This window comes from Neodiprion pinetum, chromosome 3, assembly GCF_021155775.2.
Source record: "Neodiprion pinetum isolate iyNeoPine1 chromosome 3, iyNeoPine1.2, whole genome shotgun sequence".
Taxonomy (NCBI): domain Eukaryota; kingdom Metazoa; phylum Arthropoda; class Insecta; order Hymenoptera; family Diprionidae; genus Neodiprion; species Neodiprion pinetum.
Window position 1 is genome coordinate 22,588,531 of NC_060234.1, and position 23,080 is coordinate 22,611,610.

Genomic DNA, 23,080 nt, shown 5'->3' on the forward strand with positions numbered 1-23,080 from the left:
TCGTAACATGCCTACAATGTATACTAACAAATGATCCAAGGATCAATACCGCAATCTATCAAATTCACACCGTTGATCAACAATCTTCGAACCTCGAGTATATGATCGTAAAGTGGATTTATGTATACCGATCTTTAAGATATCGATATTTGATTAAAGATATCAGAATTTAAACTATCTCTCTGTCTTTACTGACGATCAGTGTAATTGATGCGATAATTGTGTGCGCTAGCTAACAAATTACCGCCGTCATTGCCCGTCGAAAATTAAGAACGTCATCCGATTTCGAGTACTTGTCAACGAGATGGTCTCGGTGTCTCGACGTTATTTGAGAATCCGCAGAACCTTATCGATCGATCCGTCAAATTCAAATCGCCCGGGTATAAAACCCCCTTCGCGGAGTTCTAACGCAGTTGAGGACTAATTAGTTTGACCCGCGGTGGCGGGAAGTCTGCCGCAGACCGTGCGTTAGCGCGTGTGCGCAAGTTGCCCCGGGGGGCGTGCATTGTAGGTATTATAGTAGGTTGGTAGAGTCGAAGACTCAAAGCCGGCGTGGTTGTAACGAAGGGAACGGGCGGCGGTCAAGGTGTGGATAGCCGTGGATAGCCGTGTATATTAAGTAGAAAGCCGTCGAGAGGTGTAACGGCAACAATGATAATAACAACGGCAGCAATAACAATAATAGCCGTGCCACGTTGCGCACGAAGAGTTACGAGGCGGCAAACAAGCGCCCCGTACCGCTGGACCAACTGCGGAGCGCCGGTCTTTCACATAGCCTGACACGAGTGCAGAGATCATCGCGGCCCTTATTTCCCGCATTTCGGGATTGCGTGCGCCGAAATTTTTAACGACGAGTTCGAGTAATGGAATGGAATTTGGCCGCGTGCGAGGTGGAACATCGAAGGCGAAGAAGATCGGCTTCCGGTCAGGCTGTATGCCGCGGACAATGGGACCACGCGGAAAGAGGAGGGCCTTATTATACCCTTCGTTTCGTTACTTTTCGTTTTTCTCAACCCATTCGAGAGTGGATGTAATCACTCGTTGCACCAATGCGCGCCGGAACATCTCCCTTTATTTCCGAACTTCCGCGTAACGTCAAACACCTGCGTATTTTACAGGCTCGCGTCGCACTTTCGATACTTTTCGTTACAACGCTGCGTTGCATTGTCGTCGTCGGATCGGTACTTCCTTTTGGGCGCAAGTGAAAGCTCGAATTGTGCTCTGTGTACGCAGTACGTGTACGATATATTCCTTCCGAGTTGTTGAAAATCCCTTTTTTGCAAAGAATTTCACCTTCGCCAAGTCGGCGTGGTGGCAGCTGTTACCTCCGGCTGATCACGGCTGCGTCAGAAACGCAAACATCAAATTGGAACGCCGCGGTCTAGCAATTAAGATCTTATCTCTTAATTGCCGTCCCTCACACCTCCGCAGCCTTTCCAAGTTACGGGTGTAAGTCTAGGCGTAATGAAATATCAAGATCCATTCAAACGCTCTTACGGACATACATCGCACGCGAATCGAGAAAGAAAACGTTTTCAACACTCGTCAGTGCGGATCACAGAGATCCAGGTATAATAAATTGTTGCCAGAAATGCGAAAGCCGAGACTTTTCGATGCAGCTTCGTCGTCTCGTCGGCCAGGTGGGCCTTCGCTCCGAGGCCCGTAGGGCCCCGGGTGGTCGGGTCCAGGGATACTCGGCAGATGTCCCGCTCGTAGCGTCGTTCGACGCCCAGACAAACATCGAAAATACGCCTGCAGCCCCGCGTATTATTATAACACGGTGTTCCAACGAAACCCGGGTATCGCAATATACCGAAATTTTTCAGGATTTTCTTTGTGTCCGCGATTCGGCCAAGTCCGTCCGCAGTTCTCGTCTTGATCGTTTTCGTCGTTGTTGCGACGCCTACGGTTGTTACGAGGAATTAGCATGCGAAACGTCAGTTTTGCGGAGAATAAGGAGCCGAGGAGCTCGGCTCTGTTCGCTCGCTTCGTTGAAACGGGGCATTATAAAGTGGGTATAATCTGGCGTAGATGGAGGTAGGATAGCTCGGGGTCCGGATTACGGGGACCGGCCGCGTAGGGATAGGCAGAGATAGCGGAGCGCACAAGCTATAAACCGCGGAGAATCTCTCTTGAGGCAGTTCTAGGGTCTCCTCGGTTGGCGGGCGGTAATGCACTCGGTTGCACGACGGTGCAGGAGGGATACCTACATCGGGACGGGGTGGAGCGGGAAACGGGGCCTGGGCCCCGGGCCGTCACGGCGTCGTCCTCCCCCATGTATTTATCCCCGCACGCCCGTTAGATTCCTCGCGTTCCTCGGGCCCCGGGATCGCGGTTAATGCACGTCCCGGGAAACGTACCGGGCAGCGTGCATAATTGAGAGAAGGCGGGCAATTATGAAATCATCGCGGATCGACGCGGACTGGAATCCCCCCGGGACCCGGCGTCAAATTGAAAATCGAATCGGGATACATACGCCGTTTCGATCGGACGGAGAACAGGACGCGCATTGTGGAGTTGCCACAACCGCGCGTTTCGTGTACACGTGGATTCGTAATGGTTTAGTATCGCCTCTATTTTGCTTTCGCGCCGACACGAGGAGGATACAGCCAATCGATAGATAAGTCTGGTTGATGGGCCGCAAACAGAGCCGGGTGCTCGCCTGGCTCGGGTTGTAACGGCTTTTCGTAACCCGGGTGCCCGGGACAGTGGAAACCTTGTTCCTCTTCGATCGCGACGACGACGACGTCGGGTCACCGCGTGAGTGTACGCAGCTTGCGGTCTCTTGGCGTTATCTCTATTTGCCCCAGATTACAAACCCTTTTGATCCTTGTTCCCGCGTCCCGATGACGAATTTTCGTATCGTTACTCGTTCCGTATTAACGGCGTGTAGCGGAGACAGGTGGCCGGCAGGAGGATCTAGAATCAGTAAGGAATCGGTGTTTTTCGACTGTTTCAGGTGAGACCTGGGGTTGTGTCGGGGTAGCAGCAGTCGCAGCAACAGAAGCAGCGTCGTCGAGCGAAGGCGGGGGCAGGACGAGAATTAGAGGCGACGAGGAGGCGAGGAGGACCGCCGGGGAAGAGGACGGGCGTCGGACGAGTGGAAGCGCAGGCGGCGGTCGCAGCGGCGCTAACGAATCGAGAGTAGTGATACCCTGCGAAGGATCTACGCCGAGGAGGGCGCAGGCGCAGAGGCCGCGGGTGATGTGAGGCTGGCGCGCGCCGCTCGGGGTGATGCCCTCCAGTGAGCCCCATCCTCCCCAGTACCACCTTCAACACCACAACATTCCTCCCTCCCAGCTCCAGCAACAGCAGCCGCAGCCGCACTCCTCCTCGCCCGGCGTTATCGGCCAGCATCAGCAGCTCTACCAGCAGCTGGTTGCAGCCCAGCATCAGCACCACTTGCAGGGGGTGACCGGCGCCGGTGGCGCCTTTCAAAATTCCTCCTACGCGCAGGAGAAGCCGGAGATGAGCCCTGAGGAGGAGGGCGGCCGTGGGGGCGGGTCCCCTCCGGCGGCGGGGGCCGCTCTCCACCAGCCCCACCACCCCAGGACGGCGAGTCCGCCGTCGGGGACGGAGCCCTGCAACCGCGACGCGATACCGACGCCGACGCCGATCGTCGTTGACACGAGCGCCACGAGCGCGATGACGACGACCGCGATCACCGGCCAGCAGCAGCAGCAGCAACAACAACAACAGCAATCGCAGTCGCAGCAGGGCCCCAGTCCCAGTCCAAGTCCGACGGGGGGTGACGTAGAAAAGTTTGACGGTAAAATCGTCTACAACCCCGACGGATCGGCCTACATTATCGAGGGTGAGAGCGAGCTCAGCGAGGATGACTCGCATTCTCTACCCGACGGTTGCATAGTCGACGGACGCGGTGTGTCGGTGCCGCATTCCCTGGTATTTCCGCAGATAGCCAGCGCCTACTACGTGTCCCGACTTTACGCGCACCAGGCCTACCAGCAGCAGCAACATCAGCAGCAGCAGCAACAGCAGCGATCATCGTCGCTGCAACAGCAGCAGAACCCCGATCTCCCGGTCATGCACAGCTACAGGGTAATCAGCTACCGGAGCGCCGAGGGCGGCAAGCAACCTCCGCCCCCAATCGCGGCGCCCCCTTCTCCCGCCGCTTCGGTCCCCGTCAAGCCGATCCTCATGTGTTTCATCTGCAAGCTCAGCTTCGGATACGCGAAGAGCTTCGTCGCGCACGCTCAGGGCGAGCATCAGCTAACTCTGATGGAGGACGAGCGGCAGGTGCTTTCGCACTCGACGGCGTCGGCCATCATCCAAGGGGTCGGTCGCGGCAAGCAGCCGCTCGTCAGCTTCCTCGAGCCCGTAACGAACTCCACGTGCTCGTCTCAGTCGTCGCCCAATCAGTCTCAGGGCCAGCAGCAGCCGCGCGTCGACTCGGCGAACGAGCACGAACCACCGACGACGACCAGCACGCCAGCCACCACGCCCGGGGTGCCCAGCAGCCCCCAGCAACCCCAGCAGCAGAGGCCGTCGCCGAGTACCCCCACGACACCTACCTCCCACACGAGTCACCCCCTCGTCTACAACCATCAGCAAAGTCAGCAGCAGACCTCACAGACCCAGGGCCAGCACCCCCAGTGGAGCGGAGCCCAGGTGAGCGCGGCTGCGTGGGCGAAGAACGCCGATCCGACGAACGCCCTCCATTACGCGTCGCCCCCGCCGAGTACGAAGGGCTCGCCGTCGTCGTACGCGGCCCTGACCCAGCAGCCCCCGAACTTTCTTACCGGAACGACGATCGGCGTATGTCCGGAGCACATGCAGGGACGACCGAGCGGCGTTGAGTGCCCGAAATGTGAGCTTATTTTAGCAAGTAGTCGCCTGGCCGGACCCGGCGGTCCCCTCGCTGGAATTCACAGTCGTAATTCGTGCAAGACGCTGAAATGCCCGAAGTGCAATTGGCACTACAAGTACCAGGAGACGCTCGAGATTCACATGAAGGAGAAACACCCGGAGAGCGAGACCTCCTGCATATACTGCATCGCCGGCCAGCCTCATCCACGGTTAGCACGCGGTGAGACCTACACATGCGGCTACAAGCCGTACAGGTGCGAGGTGTGCAACTATTCGACGACGACGAAGGGAAATCTGAGCATTCACATGCAGAGCGACAAGCACCTCAACAATATGCAGGAGCTTCAGCAGGGTGGCGGTGGATCTAGCACCAGCAACCCTTCGTCCTCTCAGGATGCACCGATGCCCACGCGGAGTCCCCATCATCAGCAAAATCACAGTCCTCACCTAACAAGTCAGACCAGTCAGCAGGGAAAGCCTAAGCCGACCTTTCGCTGCGACGTTTGCAATTACGAGACAAATGTAGCAAGGAATCTCCGGATACACATGACGAGCGAAAAGCACACGCACAACATGCTGGTACTGCAGCAAAACGTTAAGCACATGCAAACCCTGTCGGCGCTTCAGTCGCACCATCAGCAACAAGCACAGCAGCACCACCATCAGCAGCAACAACAGCAACACCAGCAGCAGCTCGAGCAGCTTCTGCATCTCGGGGGACTCGACAAACCCCAACATGCCGAGGCGGCTCTGGCTGACATGGCCTACAACCAGGCTCTTCTTATACAGATGATGACCGGGGGCCAACTTCCGCCCCAGCTTCCGCCCGACCTCATGGGTGGTATGACCGGGATGGGAGCGATGGGCAACTTGACCAGTGACGTCGGCCTCTCACCAGACAGCATGGAGCCGCCGCCGGAGCCCGCAGACCCCGACCCGGCTCACCTCTACCACTGTTGCGTCTGTAACAGCTTCGCAACCGACTCGCTCGAGGCCCTGGGTCATCACCTTGCCGCTGACAGAACGCGGACCAGAGAGGGCGAGATCCTGGCATTGGTAGCCGGGCATTTCGTCTGCAAACTATGTTCCTACAAGACAAATCTCAAAGCGAACTTCCAGCTGCACTGCAAGACCGACAAGCATCTTCAGCGGCTGCAGCACGTGAACCACGTGAAAGAAGGCGGACCCAGAAACGAGTGGAAACTGAAGTACGGAATGGCTTCGCCGACCGGTGCTGCTCAGCTCCGGTGTCACGCCTGCGATTATTACACGAACAGTGCCCACAAACTCGCCCTTCACGCCGCGTCTCCGAGGCACGAGGCAGCGGTTCTTCTTCTTCGACACCTCATTGACGCCAGCGCCAACACCCCGTCACCCGGTAAGCTGTATCACTGCGCTCTCTGCGGGTTCAGCGCCAGGCATCGACTGCCGCTTCTTCAGCACGTCAGGTCGCTCAGGCATCTTCAGATGGAACAGCTCCACCAGCTTCACAGGAGGAGCGGCGTTCAGGGATCCGAAGCACCGCACACCGACATCGGCGACGTATTCCAGGTCGTGCCTGACCCGGATGTACCCCCGGCACAACAGCCCAGTCCCACCGCACCGTCGACACCGACAGCTCCAAACGCTACTAACGGTGAGTCCTTGTAAATGATGAGAAAATACACTTCCGTCAATCATGAGGAGCTTACGAACGAACGGGCGAAAAAAAACTCTCTTGTCCGAAGAATTAAATTCGACTTCGAAAAAAATCCGCCTCTTTCGACGATTACAATCCCTGTATTTATTCATCTAGGGAATAACCAGCTTTTGCATACGTGGCATATCATGCGCTAACTTTGCCGTATGCCTATAGTATGTGTATATATATTCGCTGGTGTAGAGTTAATTATTATTTGTACATGGAATTTAAACCTTCGCCATTTAGAAAATATATTTTTTTTTCTTCTCTATCTATCCATCTATCCGTCAGCTGCCGTATATATCTCTCTCTCTCTCTCTCTCTCTCTCTCTCTCTCGGTGTTAGCTGGCTGGCCTTGTAAACGACACGCACTTGCGAGAAACTTTCAGCGTGTACCCAGTAATTAGCAACAATCATTAGCGTAATTAGCGGTACCCGTTCGGTTTGGTTAAAATCAGCGCATGTCGCTCGTTTTATAGGTAGGTCTACAGCAACGTCGCGACGAGCATTCCCGTTCTCTCTCTGTAACTCCAGGCGGCTTCTGAGAGATAAATGTCGAATACTCTGATCGATTATCTCGCAATTATCTCGGAATGATAGTAATTTCGTGACATATGGTGCCCACTCTCACCGGGGTTCTACAATCTACGCCTGTCGAGTCTCTCTTCGCTTCGTGAGCGCACACGCCACCTGTATGAGCCCATGGCTAAGGGGGTTGCATGTGTGCGACAGAGGCAGGGGGGGAGCTGCGTGCCGAAAATGTGCGTGTACATATGCACACTGCATGCATGTGTACGCACGCCACCGAAACCGAACGATACGCACGCGCTCGCGACTCTGAGCAACTGACGCTGCCCGATGGGATGCGGTTTCGGACAATGCGTAAACGCCGCGCCGCGAGTCGAAATTTTTTCACGGAAATGGTCATTAGTTATTTTTTGTATCATTGATCTATAATTTAACTTTTATTATTGGCACTTTGGACCCGCGGTTTACCGTGCATCCATCTGCGCGCCACGCCGGCCGGCCGACTGGCTGCCTCCGGCTCAATTTTCAATTCTCTTTAATTCCATACTTTCACCCCGAACTTTGTAATACCTGTGACCAGTTAACGTCCTGTGGAATAACTTATCGGTCGTGTTACTCCATAGAAATTTATTAATCGTATATAGCCCGTGGCCCATCCGCTCGTCTCGGGTGCTTGGCGCAGCACCCGGCGCGGCGCGGCGGCGTACGTATCATGCACAAGTTTTAAACGCACGCCTACAACACATGCGTCCAACGCGTTGTTTGTAGGCCTTTATGATCCATGGTATCGTATATTCCGCACGTACGCACACGAAAACACACACACGCGCAGGGATCGCCGATCACGGGAATCGGTTATTCCTAAAAACAAAATAAGAAAACAATTGATAGAGAATGTAATATAGAAGAAGAACCGAAAAGTAATTACAATTTTCATCAATTAAGGCGATCAAAATTCAGGCGTAATAACGATCGTAAAAAAGAAACCGGATTTCCCCACTGGGAAGAGAGGCACATACCTGCACACACAGACAGGCGCACGTTAGTTTTGCGTCACCGATTTGGTATATTATAACCGCGGTCCAGCACCTATTGATTTTATTTTTAATTAAAACGGGAGCATAATTAAACGAAACGCTTCTTTAGAAATCCATGCTAACGGGGCCGGTATCAATAACCGTGACCTGGACCGTCTCCAGCGAAATAACCGAGCTACCAACACCCGTAGGCGATCGAGAATATCCGTGCTCATTCACTCACGGAAACACAAACACATACAGACAGAATCACTCGCATCCGTCCCAGATATAACGTAGCATCACGAGCAAAATGTGTATCTTATTGTTGCAGAGCGGCGAGAGGAGGGCAGTGACTGCGGGAGCGAAGTGAAGCAGGAACCGGACGTAGACCAGGACGCCGATCAGGAGGCGGACACCGAGCAGGAGGAAATCTGCTGCCCTTACTGCACGTACCAACCGACCTCAAGGGACGAACTGAGGCAGCACCTCCAAGTGGCCCACGTTCAAGACTCCGAAGAGAAGCCGGACGGCGTGAAGGAAGAGTCTGTTCCAGATCTGCTTTGTCCCCTTTGCCAAGATGGCTTCAAAGAGCGATCAGCGCTCGAGAGACACGTGATGCAGATACACTCGGTGAACGCCGACGGCCTTCAGAGGCTTCTGCTCTTAGTGGACCAGAGTCACTGGTTGAACAACAATCCAAGAAGCACGTCGACTCCCGCGGCGACGCCGACGTCACCGACCACCGTGACCAGACAGCAGCAACCGCACCAGCAGCCGGAAGAGGAAGTTGGCGAACGCGGCGGTGGCGACGAGGTCGAGGAAATCGCGAGGTGCAACGTGTGCGGAAGGATCTGCCGCTCTCTGGAAGAGCTGCAGCAACATCACCGGGAAGCTCACCCCGCCACAACGCCGACTCTAGCCGTGAGCGAGAAACACGTGTACAAGTACAGGTGCGGGCAGTGCAGTCTCGCGTTTAAAACCTTAGAAAAACTCCAGCAGCATTCGCAGTACCACGCGATACGAGACGCGACCAAGTGCGCCTTGTGCGGGCGTTCGTTTCGATCGGTTCAGGCGCTTCAGCGTCACCTCGAAGCCGCTCATGCTGACCTTCACGAGGACGAGCTTGCCCAGTACAAACAGAGCCTGCTGCACGCTCACCCTCTGCTTCAGGCACTGACTGAGGAGGCGCTTAAGAGACAAGCCATTATGGGCGAGCAAACCGGCGACGAAGACTGCGTTAGAGGTGACGAGGAGGAGAGCGATGCTAGCGACTCATCGCCGCTTCACAAGGAGCAGAGACTTCTGGAGGATTATTTGAACAGCCAGCCCGTTGCTGAAGACTCGTATCACGATCCCGGACGTAAGTTCAAGTGCCATCGGTGCAAAGTAGCATTCACACGCCAAAGTTATCTCACAGGCCATAACAAGACCCTGCTTCACAGAAAAGGAGAAAAAATGTCATACCCGATGGAGAAGTACCTTGATCCTAACAGACCCTACAAGTGTGACGTGTGTAAGGAGAGTTTCACGCAAAAAAACATTCTCCTAGTTCATTACAACAGCGTAAGTCATCTTCACAAACTGAAACGCGCCATGCAGGAACAAGGCAATAACAACACCCTGATATCCGTCGTGCCGCCCGCCAGTCCCACCGAGTCCCCGGAATTGCAGCAGGACCAGGATAAGAAACCCTACAAGTGCAACATCTGCAAAGTCGCCTACTCCCAGGGAAGTACCCTCGACATTCACATGAGGAGCGTTCTTCATCAGACCAGAGCCAGCAAGCTTCCCGATCTCGCGGCTAGCGGTCAGCTTGATCTCGGACGACCGTTGATCGAGCAACCGTCTCCCACGAGTCCCAACAGCCCGCCGTGCAACACTGGAAATTTGACGGCGAACGCCAACAGTAATAGCAATAACGGGAACATGCTGTCCTGCCCACGGTGTAGCGCGTTGTTCGTTAGTCAGGAACAACTCGCCACCCATCAGCAGCTCTACTGCATATTCAGTAATCCTCTGGCGCTGTTTCAACAGCTGGCCGCCTCCCAGCAAATCGTTTCATCCGGTAGCGCGAAATCACCACCACCGATAACGACGACCCCTGGCCCGCAGCACGTGCAACAACAGCAGCAACCCCAACAATCTGTGGCACCAATCGCTCAAGACATTTTATCCCAACCGAGACACAAGACTTCACAAATGTACAAACATCTACTAGAAAGCTTCGGCTTCGACCTCGTGATGCAGTTCAACGAAAATCACCAAAGACGCCAACGAAAGGAAGAGGAGGCGGCGGCTGCGCTTCAGGCTCAACAGGAGCAACAGAAACAGGAACAGCAAAAGCAGGCCTTGGCTGCGCAAGCTGCTCAGGAGCGGGAAGAGGAAGGCGAGGAACCGGGTGACGAGGAACCGATACCCGAGTTGACTCGCAGCACATGCCAGCACTGCAATAAAGAGTTCAGTAGCGTCTGGGTCCTGAAGGCTCACTGCGAAGAGGTTCACAGAGACCTTGTACCCCGTGAATTCCTTGAAAAATACGCGCAGCAGTTCAAATGCGAGTACGAGAAGAAGTCCGTTGTCGTCACCGCCGCCACTTCATCCTCGACCACGACGGCGCCCCGGAGCTCGACGCCTGCGTCAAGTCTTCCGCAAGATCTTAGTCCAGACAAAGATCACCGTGGCGACAAGGAGAAGGACGAAATTATTGAGAGTAAAGAGTCCACCAGCAGAACTCCCGAGGCGTCGTCGACAACACCTGCGTCGACACCGGCCCTCAGTAACACGCCAGTTTCCAGTACCGACTCGACGACCCCGACTGCTCCCGCCGCTAATCAAATCCACGCACAGCAGCAGCAACAGCAACAGCAACAGCAACAGCAACATCAGCAACAACAACAGCAGCAGCAGCAGCAGCAACAACAACAACAGCAGCAACATGCTCAAATGACGCTTGCTCAACAAATGTCGGAAATGCAAGCGGCCCTCAATGCTATGGCCGCGTCCCAACTTCAGCAACAACTTCAACAGTATCCCGGACTCATGATGGGCATGATGGGTCTTCCTTTGGGCTTGAACGTTCCGGCTCTCGCGGCCATGAATCTTCAGCCCCCGCTAGTTCCTATTATGCTTCCTCCGCCACCGTACGAGGGGGCTTCCAGCGGTTATCCGCCGATCAATGCTCAGGCAGATATTTTAGCAAAGCAACACTTGGCATTGCAACAACAGCAGGCTGCTGCGGTGAGTTTACCACTCAGAGTCAGTTTGAAATGATTTTTCTTTTTCAACCCCTCAATTGCCGACTTGACTTGAAACATTTCCGTGTTTTTTTTTTTTTTTTATTCTTTGTTACAGGCAAACGCCGCCGCGTCACAGAAGCGGGCAAGGACCCGAATAACGGACGAACAGTTGAAAATTCTTCGAGCTCACTTCGACATAAACAACTCGCCAGGGGAGGAGCAGATCCTTGACATGGCAGCGCAGAGCGGTTTGCCACCGAAAGTTATAAAGCACTGGTTCAGAAACACTCTGTTCAAAGAACGACAGCGAAACAAGGACAGTCCGTACAACTTCAACAACCCACCAAGTACGACACTGAATCTTGAGGAATACGAGAAAACCGGCGAGGCTAAGGTCACGCCGTTGAACTCGAGCGTCTCCGGCAGCAGTTCAGCCGACGATAAGAGTCCGAACAAGCAGGCTTCGCCGTCACCTGCGCCCTCCTCTGGCATTACGACATCCCAGCTACCCGAGGTCAAGCAGGAAATACCTGAACCATCGCCTCACTGCCAACAACAACAGCCAACATTGACTCCATCCCACGTCCAGCATCCGGACGAACCGCAGCATCATTCGCCCGGCAGCTCAGGGGGCCAACACTCTCGACCGCATTCGCCTGCCCTCAGCATGAGCTCGGTGTTCTCCGGCCTTCACCACGATCTCTCGAGCCTAGCGCCGACGACCACGACTAACATCCCCAGCACACCGATGCTCCCGCCGAAACTGGCTCCCCAGAATTTCGCCAGCCCAACACCAGGCGCCGGTGGAGTTGTTCCGGCGGCGATGGCTGCGATGGCGTTAACGCCGCAGAGGTCGTTGAGTCCGGGAAGAGGTCCGGCGGATTACTCGTTCGGCGGTAACAGCAACGGCAGCAATTCGTCGGGCGGTAGTTCAGGGAAGAGGGCGAATCGCACGAGATTCACGGACTACCAGATAAAGGTGCTTCAAGAGTTCTTCGAGAACAACGCCTACCCCAAAGACGATGATCTCGAGTACCTCAGCAAGCTCCTTAGTCTCAGTCCGCGTGTGATTGTCGTGTGGTTTCAGAACGCTAGGCAGAAGGCACGCAAGGTTTATGAAAACCAACCGGCTGCTGAGCCCGTCACCCCAGGCGGCAGGGACGGCGACGACGGCGCTGGCCGCTTCCAGAGAACGCCTGGGCTTAACTATCAGTGCAACAAGTGCTTGCTCGTGTTTCAACGGTACTACGAGCTCATCCGACACCAGAAGACCCATTGCTTCAAAGAGGAGGACGCCAAACGCAGCGCTCAGGCCCAGGCTGCCGCGGCCCAGGTCGCGGCCGTTCTCAGCTCGGAGGACAGCAACAGCAGCTCAACCACCACTACCAACGCGACCCCCGCGAATCCACCCAACGCTCCAGCCCTCGCGGAACAACTTCAACAGCCTCTCGCAGCTACCACCACGCCACCCCATCATCAGGCCCAACAGATTCCGCAGCCAATTCCGCAGCAGACTCAGTCCCAGCCGATTCAGCAGCCGCAGCAACAGCAACCGCAGATCGCGCAGAGCGAGTCGAAGGAGGGGAGCTTCCAGTGCGACAAGTGCAACTTGATGTTTGGGAGGTTCGAATTGTGGCGAGAACATCAGCTCGTTCACATAATGAACCCTTCACTCTTTCCGCCTGCCTATCCGCCCGACTCACCCTTCGGAATTTTACAGCAGCAGGCGCTGAACGCAACGAGCGGCGTGACCACGGAAACGCCGCATCCCCTGATAGCCATGATGCAAGACCGGAAGAGAAAATTCGATGACTTTGAGGAGGGTACCGGATCTGAAGGTCGCGCGACTTCCGAGCACTCCGAACAGCCCAAAGATAAACGACTGAGAACTACGATTCTGCCGGAGCAGCTGGACTATCTCTACCAGAAGTACCAGGTAGAGTCCAACCCCTCGAGAAAAATGCTCGAGACGATAGCCCGGGAGGTCGGACTGAAGAAGCGTGTCGTTCAGGTCTGGTTCCAGAACACGCGAGCTCGCGAGAGAAAGGGTCAGTTCCGGGCGCACAGTCAGGTCATCAATAAGCGGTGTCCCTTCTGTCCGGCCCTCTTCAAGGTCAAATCTGCCCTCGAGTCCCACCTGAGCAGCAAGCACGCCGATCAGGTGGCGCGCGGCGAGGTCAACATCGACAACATACCGGACGAGGAACTATCTATGGAATCGGCCCCTTCAAATCCAAGCACGCCGAACATGATGCCGCCGCTTTTTCCACCCTTCAACACCGAGATGGAAGCTTCCCTGAAGAAGTACTACGAGGAGTCGATGAAACGGTACATTAGCGAGCTTCAGGCCCACACCAGTAACGGAAAACAAGAGGCCGGCACCCAGCAGACTACCAGCACCGGTGAGTCGCCCCTCGACCTTAGCAAACCAGTCGACCTTAGTAGGCCTGTCAAACTGAGCCTTGGGGGACTAAGCGGGCTCCTCGACGAGCACCACGGGAGTCATCTAAGAAGCGGCAGCGACTGCGGACCCCTGACCGACCTCTCGGAGCGCAGCATGTGCGACGAGGACAGCATGAGCGAGACCACGGAATTCCTGGACGACGAAAGCGGCCCCGCGAGTCCCGCTTCCAGCACCCAGAGCTCGAGGCACGGGGTGGCTGGGGGCGGCGGTGGCGGAGGTCAAATGGGGGGTGGCAACATCGGGGGCAGTCAGAGCGGTGGCGGTGGCGGTGGAAAACGGTACAGGACCCAGATGTCGGCGACCCAGGTGAAGGTGATGAAGTCCTTGTTTTCCGACTACAAGACGCCGACGATGGCCGAGTGCGAGATGCTCGGGCGCGAGATCGGTCTGCCGAAGCGCGTCGTCCAGGTGAGCAGCATCCCCATTCCCCATCTTGCAGCGGAGGAAAGATCAGCGAGTTAATGAAGCCGAGTTGCAGGTATGGTTCCAGAACGCGAGGGCCAAGGAAAAGAAGGCTCGCTTGGCGGCAGGTCTGCCAGCCGAGGGTTCGGCCGTGCCGCCGCATCGGGGACCCACGGGGCCCGACGAGTGCCGGCTCTGCGGGGTCCGGTACTCGCCCAAGTCCCCCCTCCAGGAGCACGTCTTCTCCAGGCGGCACATCGAGTCGGTGAGGGTCGCCGTCGAAGACGGCACCCTCGTGCCACCGACACCCGGTGCTCCCATCCTCCCGGCCAGCGTCGCTGCCGCGAACGCCAATTCGGCTGTTACCGGCACGACGCCCACCGGCCACCATCAGCAGCAGCAGCAGCAGCAACAACAGCAACAGCAGTCCGACGAGAACATGATGTACGGATCCTTGTTTCTTCATCCAACTGCGATGTTTCCACCCCAGCAACAGCAGCACGCTAGTGGCGCCGTGCAGGCTACACCGGCCACCACTACCGCCGGTGAGTGTCTGGCCGACCTCTTAGACTCTTAAGTTACGCGGCTCGGCCGTTGGAACGTCGACGAGAACGCGCCGAATCGCTATTTTTCCATGGTGTTTCTCTAAGACTTTTCAATCCTCCGCCTTCCACACTTTGAATATACGCAGAGTTTCATCGTTACGTTCTCATCGATGTCGCGACGGCAAGCTTTTGTATAAATTATACGTATATGTATTATTGCGTCTACTTGTTGCTGTTGTCGTTGTCGTATGTGTGCGTTTATTTTACCCGTGCATATTCATTTATGTATAGTACACACGGCTCGGAAAAATCATTTTATTCTTTGTTTTTCATTTTAAAAAATTTTTTTGCCGATCAAAGAAAGGGGAAGATGTCACGCCGTACGAGTTGGTACCTCCTCCCCCTACCACCTTCGCCTATATCGCTATTAAAACTATATATATACATATGTATATTATGGGCCCGTGTGATAATCTAGGGGGCCCGTTATTTATCATTTATCGTTTAACCCCCCTTATCATTATTTCTATACATATACAGCACCCAATCCCTCTTGCCGTCGAAAAAACAAAAAAAGTAAAAAAAGAACCCCCCGCCGTTCCTATTCGTCTCCTCGAAATCGTCATACTTCGCGATACTTTATACATAATATTGAATCTATAACTTTCTATCTATCTATGATCTTTATGTAATGTAGTAGTATGTAGTAAATAATATATCCAGAGCTAGGCAATACTGAAAGTTCCTATCAGATGACTATTCTAGGCGTTAAGTGAGCACGGATAGAGAAAGAGAGGAAAGGAAAAGAGGCACGATGAAAGAGATGCGGTTTTCAAGACACAATAAATATGGTAGATTTGTCGAAATTTAGGTACGTAAACAGATAATATACACGAGGATAGAAAAAGTGCAGCTAGAGAAGAAACGTTTAAGTTTTTTTTTCCAACACCCTGGTTAACCTAGAAATTAGTCTGTTACCTACCTAGGTACATAGAACGAGTTACGTAATACCGAGGACGAGCCATTGTCGGTGATTCTTTTTAAACGCGTAGAAAAATAGTAATAATAAGAAACGACGACAATTAAAGGTAAAGTTAAGTAATGACATGAGGAACAATTAGATATATTCGATGAAGACGGAAGAAGCGATAGTAGACACAGAACGATGGTAGATCATGTTATACCTATGTATAGTAAAAACTATGTTAGAATTTATATTCACATACGATCGATTCTATTATTATTATTATTATATTTTTCAATTTAGCATATACAGATATATCCTACGTCGTTTTAATACTGACTCAATTATGATAAACGATTAATATTATGATTTAGAATAATATTATTATTACGGATATACATATATATATAATAGGATGAGAGAATCGTAATGGAAAAAGAAAAGAAAAAGGATGAAGATGAAAATGAAAAAAGGAAAAAAAAAGTATACCGTTTAGTTCATCATAGTATAGCCAGGAACGGAGGTATATCGGCTTTAATTCCTACTTAGGATATATATATAGGAGAAAACTATCCCTATCCCGTCGCCCTTGCCCTTGAATCGTTGTCTATCATTCCCTTAATCGTATAAAAGAATATTTAAAAAAAAAAGCAAATGCATTAGAACAAAATATCGAGTACCTATTTTTTTATTTTTAGTGTTACGAGTTTTACTGTTTTTTTTTTTTTCGTGTTATTTCAATTCTCGCCTCGATCTTTGCCCTGAGAACACGCGCGAATAAAAATCCGGTTCATAGAGCTATCCCCTTGTAAGTAATATACAATGCGCATTATTAAACATGATATAATGTAATAATTACGAATATGCTCTAGAGATGAATATTACACAGGTATATATATGTATGTATATTTATATATTATGTGTCCGGACTCAAAGCTTTCCTACGAGGCCAGATTAGGGTCCTCTTGTCGACGATAGGTCCCAATTCTGGAAACCTGGAGAGCTCCTATATAGTTTCCGGCTACTATAAATGCAGAATGTTGATCGGCGGGGGGAGGAAGAGCATAACCTTGGTAGTTCCCTACTTAACTCCTGTATACAGACACCTAATTATCACAGTAGTAAATGAAATTTTCACCGAATAACTTCATTGATTTTAAAGAGAAATTGTTGGAGGAAGAATCGCGTGGAATAGATTTCTCTCGACAAATCTCTCTCGTAACTTTTCGACGCGGAAAAGGATGACGTACAGGCATGTAGGTCGAAATCGTGCCAGGTCAGTGAAAATTATACGAACTGTTATCACTTTTTTTTTTAACCATACCGCAATGTTTTTACATATAATCTCTTACGATTTTACATTGATTCTTATGGGAAACTATAAGGCTCAATGTAAAATCACGAAACATTGAAAGTAACCGTAGCTCCGGTATGGAACAGACAATAGCTTTCAAATTTTTTCACAGGCGTTTAAAATGAAATTGAGAACAATTTTTATAATCTTCATTAACCCGGCACGATTTCGTCCTACACACCTGAACATCCTACGGGAGATTGGAATTCCCGTATGAATCGTGCTCACTCTCTCTTTTTCTCTCCCTCCCCCTCCACTCGACGAAACTCTGCTTCCGACATTCAGCACCGGTCACCAGCTTGCAATAGCATACTACACACACACACACACGCACTAAGTGATGACTACGAATTGTCCCCGATCATCCATATTACGACCAGACTATGCATATACATATATGTACACCTATGCGTATACCTTGGTACGATTCGCTATCGTTATCAGTACGGTATCCTTTGACGTTTACAATCAGCATCATCATCATCATCATCATCATTATCATTATTATTCTTATTATTATCATTATTATTTTTATTATTATGATTATTATGATTAGTATTACTGTATGTAATATTATTGTCATTATGTCGATTTTTATTTTTATTTTTATCATCGATTTTATTAGCGTAACCATTATTATCGTCATCATCATCATCATCATCATCATCATCATTATTGCTATTATTATTATTATTATCATTATTATTATTATTATCATTGTTGTTGTTGTTTGAGGCGTTAGTTATTTATGATTCTTCTCTGAATTTTTACTGTCACGATTTATATGCCATTATTCTTATTATAGTAATTTTCTCTCTCTCTCTCTCTCTCTCTCTCTCTCTCTCTCTCTCTTTCTCCTTTTTTGTGACTGCCCTCTGTCCTCGCCTTGATGCGAACGTATTACACATGGGAAAAATCAATCAATCATAACAGCGGGAATATATATAAAATGAGAATTAGGTCGCATGCATAAAACAAAACCGTAACATCTGGAATAGTATGTTTTGGAACAAGGATGCAGTCTCGGGTTTTTCGGGCTGCGCGTAAGACTGAAATGTGAGTCGTAGACAATTCGAAGACGAATGTTGCAAATACGCGAGGCAACGGTTCGATTCCTTGTTGCACACGATTCTTTGTACAATAAGAGTATGTTACGCGTTTTTTCACGAAGCAGGATATCGCCGTTAGCGTCGCGTATTGTCAGATTTTTGCCACGTTCCGGCGAGGGTATGGCCCCTTTTTTTTGCAAATCCTTGAAAAATTTTACACTCACAACACCCCCTGTCACCCAACCCTAAATGCAAAACAATGCTAGTATGTATGTTCAACCCCATTCTTTTGTGTACATAATTTATCATGATTATTACTATTATTACTATTATTATTACTACTATTATTATTATTATTATTATTATTATTATTATTATTATTATTATTATTATTATTATTTTATATTATTAATATTATTATATTATTTTCTTCCGTTCTAGTCTAAAATAAAGCTATACTATCACAAGATTACTTTATCGTTTCGTTTTTATTACTTGTTTCTTGGTATTTTCTTTCAGTCGTTCGTTTTTTTTTTGTATACCTACCATTCGCTTATCCAAAAATTTCATTCATCCCATTTCCCACCACCCAGGAAATGTCCTTATGCATCCGATGACTATCTGTGAATATTGTCCAATGATTATTCTGTACAGTAGGTATTTTCAATTGGTGATTATGCTTTACGTTACCATTGCATTTTACTTCTTTTTGTTGTATTTCGAGGAAAGCGCAACAATTAGAATGGCAGATCTCAGCAATCGAAACTCGATATACTTTCCAAACCCAATCACTGGGGGGTAAAGGGGGTAATCAGGAAGAAAAAAAAAGTCTAAAAGTTAAACATTAATGACAATGAAAATATTTCTTAGATCATTTGCAGTGTAGATTACGACTAATGAGCTTCAATGCTTTTATATACCTATAATCACGCATACGTCGATATTACATTGCAATATTCGAGGACGTGTATAACGTATAATAATTGGAAACGAATCAATGGGTAAAACTGTGTTTGAGAAATAGTTTTGCATCAAATCCATCGTCTTAGCTTCTAAAATCAACACAATTCCTGGTGTATAGCAGAATTTAATAATGGAGTAATACACGTTCGCTTAATTCGATTACGTCACAAATGAGTCTTTAAAATAGTCAGATATACTCTTGGAAGTTTGTCGAACACTTGACTACGGAGTGTGAAATATTTGGAGCTGTAAACGTGAAGTAAGAATGTGTAATTAGGAGTATGCGGGCATCAACTCTGGACAACGACGCGTCGTGTCAAAGTTAGCTCGAGAAGACCGCACCCTATCCTGGACACGTTATATTGAAACCGACAGGGAAGCACTGCCGGTGTAGTTTAGCAGCAGGGATTAATCCTTCGGTGGAAATTAATGGAATTAAGGGAATTAGCGCGTGTATTCTAGACCGCAAGGCCGTATGTTCAGGTTTGCCTCTTCTAATACACATGAAAAGTAAGAAGAAATTACAATTCTTTTGACGATTTAAATTTTTATGCATACCCGAGAACACCGAAATTCAATTCGATTTCAATTTCAAATTCCCAGTTCATTTTATTTTTGTAACAAAGCCTAGAGCCTTATCAAAATAATTCGTGTTCGTTAATTTATCCAACAGCGAAATAATCTTCTGCTAAACGATCCTTAACATGCCATGAAAAACAAAAAGTTGTTTCACGGAATTGATAAAAACCAATTTAAATTTTGAAGATTGTACAACTATATTGTTTCATCGTAAATGGAAGTAACAACGGGACTAACCTCGGTTTATTTTAAATTTAATTTCGTCAATATTTCATTTTTCTTACACCTACTTTTATGCTTTACTCTTTTTTCCTGATTTTTTCATTTCAATCGATGAGAAGGAAAGGAGAAGGCCGGTCATTTTTATCCCAACAAAAGGGATCAGTTTGGGAAGAATTCTTAGGACCTCCGATTGACGCCGAGACGGTCATCGTGAGGTCCATTGTGCGATAGCAGTCATAATCCGATACGCGGAGATCGAACGAGCGATCGACTTGCTCCGGTGTAAAGATAGGTTATAAACGCTGGACTATTTTTCTCCGGCCATGGGTTACACATAGCGCAGTCTAGTATTCGTGTAAACAGCGCATCCCTCCGGACAATCGGTCATTTATAAAGAGTGATGGGTGAGAGAGAGAGAGAGAGGGAGGGAGGGATATGAAGAAAAAAATTCAAAAAAGTGTAAATAAAAAAAAAAAAAAACAACGAAGGGACTGCAGAGAGTGCCGTAGAAAAAATGAGGAAAGATGGGGAAAAAATAAGAAGAGAAAAAAAAAGCTAAGAGAACTGACGACAAAAAAGCTTCAGGGGATAAGAATGGTGGGTGTAAAAAGTAAAGAAAGCCGGAATATTCGCTGGAAAAATTGATTTCCTATAGTTTATACCCTACGCCTAGAAAGAGCGGCGCGTTTGAACCTTCGACAGGCGTGGAACACCCTCAACGGCTGGGGAAGATCGGTGTGATGAGGGCGCAAAAGGGACTCGATAAAACTATTATTTAAAAGTATAGTGAATGCAACACGGGGGTAACAAAGTTCAAAGAAAGGGGGAGAGGCGGGAAATCTTTGGTCCAAAGAATAAATCGGAGAACTGGGCGCGTGCTGAAATCTAAATTTCATTTGAATTTGAATTTGAATTCGGATTCGTGTCATTGGGGGTGAGAAATTATGCATGTATACACGACGGCGCGTGACCATATACGTGATTTTGTATGTACCCATGTACGAATCTACTTCTCGGTCGGTGAACCGAGTTACAGAATCGACGAGAGGACAGGCATGCAAAACTATTCAGTGCCGGCCCCTTTTTCCTGCCGGTGCAGGGCTCGAGCCGATGTCTGTACTTCGGCTTCTGCACTCCGCTTCAACGAAATGCATATTATGTACATTCGCATGAAAGAAGAAGCGCACCGCGTATAATAAATCAGCGCTCAGGTATTATACGACTCGAGATGATCCTCCAATGGATGCCTGCAGGTGATTTCTTCTACCTCGGATTTTCGAAAGGGGTTGCAACACGCGTCGCGGATTTATTCCTCTGCATGAAAATATGCGCCACGCGTTTTATGAACCGCATCGTGGTTCCGTCCCTCGTTGAGGTAGTATGGAAATCGGAAAGCAGACGGTTCCGTTTTTATTTTCTTACCTCTTAGCGAAAGAAGAACAGTTTCTCTTTTCTTTTCTACATTACACCTGGACAACCTCTTCGCAAAAAAAAACAATTTTTTTTTTTTCAAGTACGAGTACTTTGGAATATTATGTTCTTCGTCAGTTCGAGCGAATCGCGATTGTTTTGAAAAATATTTCGAAGCAAATTAATTGCAAAGCTTGTCAAATGTTTCCGTAATTCTTTGATCCAAAGTATACCAGTGCCAGTTGGAAAAGAAAACAAAATGAGTTTGAATAATACATCAGTTTTGAAATGGAGAGAAAAATGGTGAAAAAGTCGTGCGTTGAATCTGTAAAAACGGAATCGAGTGTAATTTCTTTATTCTCGACAATATTCAATGAAATATTCCTCTAGAACCCAAAAACCGAGAAAAAAAACACTGTAGAAAAATTCGAAAGGGTGTATGAAAGATTATCGAAAATTTTCGCTTCATTCAATCGGTATTTAATCGGTTCGATGGTATCGAAAATTGGCGATGATTCAAATCTGGTAACCTTATACATACCAATGCGTAAATCCGCAGACTGGTTATAGTTTTCATGGTGATGGTAGCCGCGCATCGCAACAGTTTCTCCGGCCATATGTCACCCGATACTTTGACGCTATTAATTATATCGATCTACAATATCCAGGCTGCGGAACGCGACCCGGCGACGGCGGAACAGAGGAATATAAAGGCGAGAGAAAAGCCGCCTCTTCCTCCGTTCTACAATCGGTCCATTGGGGTGAGAGAGGAGAAGGACCCTCCTTCCGTCTCTCTCCCTAAAAAAAAGGCTAAAACAGCGATAAAGGGAAGAGGAGAGAAGAAATAAAATGGAGAGAAAAATATTTTTTACCTATACGCACGCAACCTCGCATCCGTCTCTACATGTGTCGTGTGTGTATTATATATACATATATAATGCGTGGAGGAAAAAAGCCGCGTGCAGCAGGAACGAGGGGCGAACTATAAACCTAACTCGAGTCGAGTATAAATCATTATATACCTACGCGTTGCATTACTGCAGTTCTGCAGCTATTATAGGTGGATATATTTCGTGCGTGAGTCACTGCATGGTCGCAGTTACGCCACCCCGAATTATTGCCGATGTGTACGATTAGGGGGGCAGCTATTTTTTCGGGGTGAAAATAAAAGAATGATGAAAAAACTTTTTTTCGCGGAGAATCGCGCCTGCGGTCCAACTCCATGACTTACCTATGGCCTGAAAATACGCCGTTAGAAGAGCTTCTCGGTTATCCTGAAAGGATTGACACGTGACGTGAATATTCATGGCGATTGCGAATTTTTCTGATAATTGGCAAGTTCGACGTTATATTTTTTTTATTATACGTCAATATCGGTGAACGCGAATTTTATAATTACGGTAGAAATAAATTTGGGTAACTTTGCTGTCATACGTTTCACCATTGAATTTACTCGTCTATCTTTTCCAATATAGGTGCATAAATTTGAACGCATACCCATCAGTAGGTACAATTGTTGAGAAAATTAAAATTTATACCAAGTCTTTTTTGAACTTCTAATAATTTCCAAAAATAAAGCTCGGGTCAAAAAGAAGTCTAGAACCGTTACCCAAATCTATCCGCAAGTCGAAATCTGATTCTAATTTGATTTCTAAAAGGCAGAAACTGAGGCTGCGCGATTAATCGCAGACTGTGACTAATTGTTTTTCAAATTAATTGAATAATCGTTTAAAAAAAAAAGAAAAAAGCAGTAGAGAGGACCGATTATTCGATCAATCGAACAAACAATTGAGTGCACAGCTCCAGTAGAAAGACACAAAGAATCGCTTAAAATACG

General features: G+C 49.1%; 1 protein-coding gene across 4 annotated transcripts in view; it reads left to right on the forward strand.

Moving 5' to 3' along the window:
* The window catches only part of zfh2 (Zn finger homeodomain 2), a 210,535-nt gene that overhangs the window by 130,968 nt on the left and 56,487 nt on the right, over positions 1 to 23,080 (forward strand). For all 4 annotated transcript variants that reach the window (XM_046615741.2, XM_046615739.2, XM_046615738.2 and 1 more), the window contains 4 exons: positions 2,960 to 6,463; positions 8,387 to 11,292; positions 11,407 to 14,163; positions 14,234 to 14,702. In XM_046615741.2, the coding sequence (XP_046471697.1) occupies positions 3,235 to 6,463; positions 8,387 to 11,292; positions 11,407 to 14,163; positions 14,234 to 14,702 (9,361 nt within the window). In that variant the 5' untranslated portion in view covers positions 2,960 to 3,234. The remainder of the gene's footprint in view (positions 1 to 2,959; positions 6,464 to 8,386; positions 11,293 to 11,406; positions 14,164 to 14,233; positions 14,703 to 23,080) is intronic.